A 2,952-nucleotide genomic window follows, 5' to 3' on the forward strand; every position below is an offset into this window, starting at 1 on the left:
CAACTGAGTACAAGCATATTTATTTATGGGAAATCAATATTGATCCCAATTTTTCACACTTAATAATAATAATAATATTTGGATTCAAACAGACATTACACAGATCAACTGAATACAAGCATATTTATTTATGGGGAATCAATAATTGATCCCAATTTTTCACACATAATAATAATAATAATAATAATAATAATAATAATAATAATAATAATAATAATATTTGGATTCAAACAAACATTACACAGGTATTATAATGGAATTGGACTTTGTTTTGCATAAATTAACACCTTTGGATTTATTAATAGGACATTGAATAATTTCAACTAAGTCCGCATCAAAGCACACGCGAATCTCCCACAATAACGCATTACCGTTATCTGGGAAGCACACAAGTTCGGGCTCAACTTGAAGAGTCTTGGTCTTTTTTATTGCATTGACAATGGCACTGCGACTATAAGTTTTAATTCTATCGGGAATTATTCCAACCTTCTTCAATTCGCCATCAATGTCCAAATTATGTCTATGAAATAAAGCCTTTTCAAAATATTCAGATTGAGCAAACCTTTCAGCGCTACACGATCCGTGTTTTTCCCATTGCGCCGTCCAAAAATCCATATTCGATTGTCCTGGAAGTAGACTTGGCCAATCAGGGGCTAAGTGACCTTGCAATGTCGCTGTCTACGAAAATAAATCATAAAAATAATTAATAATTAATTTATTATGTAACAAGATAAATGAAAATAGATAAAAGTCTAATTAATTAACTCACCATCAAACTTCTGTCAAAATGATACTTCGGCTGGTTATTAGCACAATTTGCTGGCCAAGGAAGCGAGAAATTTGTAGGCCAAAGACCGTGTATTGTGAAATGCTGTGGGATCTTTGGCTTCGAGTAAAGGTTGTTGGCCAAACAAGGGCAAGTTTAAAATATTCATAAGAGGCAGCATTAGTGAGATGAACCGAGGATGCAAGCAGGATAACGTGAAAAACAATGAAAAGTGAGTTCATATAGTTTAGAGGGTTTTGGAGGGAAGGGAGCGAGTTGGAGAAAGCGATGGTTGTTCTCCTCCCTCCCTCCCTCTTATAAATCAGAAATGAGAACTGAATAGCCAAACAGTATATTTCATTGTACATCAATGATACATACTAAAGAAGAAATGCCGTAAGGAGAAAAGCTACTACTAGCAGTATGGGTCACTCAACTGGAAATCAAAACATGACATGTTTCAAAACAAACTAAATTTCAATTCATACTTCCGGAGCCGAACCGGTTATCTAATCGGTCAGAACTCACCAGATTCTGGTTGCGCGAAGGTAGCTGATGGCGAGAGTCGAAGCAAGAAGTCGAGGAGAGAGGCGAGAGAGCTGGGGGAACTGGGGATGGGCTCAGGAAGGACTAAGCTAGGCTTCTTTTATTTTTTTGACGACGTCCTTTTGCCTTTGGGGCTTGGGTTTTTTTTTTTACCGATCCAAATTTTTTAAATCTGTTCGGTTCATTGCTTTTTCTAAACCTGCCAGGTCTAATCAATTTTTACGGTTTTTTACCAATTCCTTTCTTTGTCCAGTTTCTTACACTATTTGGACGGTTTTAATAATTATGTTGTAATTAAATGTTGTTACCTTAAATGGATTTTTAAATTTAATTCAATTCCATTCCATGTTTCTTTATGATAAATATTATTTTCATACTAGAATTTTTTTTAACAACTGTACATAGATTTTTTAATTTGTTAACTAAAAAATAATTTAAATAAGTGATTAATTTATAACAACCGTCACTACCAGAAATGTGGTGATTAGTCACGGAAAAAATCGTGGCTAAAATCAAGAAATTCCGTGGCAATTAAGCTTTAGCAACGAATACATTTCTGTGGCTAACAAGGGCGACGCCTTTTCAGTTAGCCACGGTTTTCGACCGGTTAGCCACAGTTTTATGATCCGTGGAGACATCTGACTAGCCACGGTTTTTACGTTATTGGCCACACTCTAAACCGTGGCTAAATGACAACATGGTAACTAACAAGTATAGCTTTGCCACAATTTTTCCGTAGCTAATATTGGTAAGCTGGGCTTTTTTGCCACATTTTTTCTATGGCTAAACATTATTGGGTTATTTAGCCACGGTTTTTCCGTGGCTAATCATAAAAGATAAATTAAAAAAAATATAATAATAATAATAATAATAATACTTAGAACAAAATTATATCATACAAAATTAAAAAGATTAGCCATATCCATATAAGTAGTATTTTTAGTAATAAAAATATGAAATTTAAGTAACAATGTTAAAAAGCAAATATTCTGAACTAAATGAGTTTAAACTATTACAAAATCAAGTATCGGAATGTATCATTATTAGATCTCTAACATCTTCATTGGAATACCTGCAAAAACATTCAAATAAGATTGTGTTATCTCTTAATTCATGAAAAAAATGTTCCAAGACATTATTTAAAATAATATTTTAATGTACTTAAATAAAAAAGTAGGAATGCATACCCAATAATACTGAGTTTTCATTTTCACAACATAAAACATCTTATTGAACTTGTCATCAATCAATATATATATTACTAGAATATTCTGGTGAACAACTTTCAATTCAATTGCTTCATGTAAGTAAATAAGCAAGCTTGTCAAGAATAAAAGTAAAATAGAGAGTGATATTAATGATATTTTCTCATATTAAAACCTAACTATAGTATTATTTAACGAGACAAAAGAATACTATTAACCAGATATTGAATTGCAATCAAAACCATTTAAAGACAAAGAACTTAAAGTAAAAATAAAAATATGTTAGAAATTACCAAGGTCAATATTTTAAAGTAGAAAGTTGAGCTTACCAGATAACTATCGAATAAAACTTTCATGCGGACCTCCTAGGGAAGTGTACCTTGTTCCCCAGCAGCATGCATCTATTACTCTAAGTTACCATTATTAACATATTTA

At 32.3% G+C, this 2,952-nt stretch overlaps 1 protein-coding gene across 1 annotated transcript; it reads right to left on the reverse strand.

Annotated features, from left to right (window-relative positions):
• Positions 1-237: 237 nt before the first annotated feature.
• LOC110281208 (ribonuclease 1-like) lies at positions 238-885 on the reverse strand. The gene is made up of 2 exons (XM_052261752.1): positions 770-885; positions 238-678 (listed from the first exon to the last, which is right to left on the reverse strand). The coding sequence occupies exons 1-2, from the start codon at positions 770-772 to the stop codon at positions 238-240; spliced, it is 444 nt and encodes a 147-aa protein (XP_052117712.1). The 5' UTR covers positions 773-885.
• Positions 886-2,952: the final 2,067 nt, after the last annotated feature.

This window comes from Arachis duranensis, chromosome 5 (assembly GCF_000817695.3).
Source record: "Arachis duranensis cultivar V14167 chromosome 5, aradu.V14167.gnm2.J7QH, whole genome shotgun sequence".
NCBI lineage: Eukaryota > Viridiplantae > Streptophyta > Magnoliopsida > Fabales > Fabaceae > Arachis > Arachis duranensis.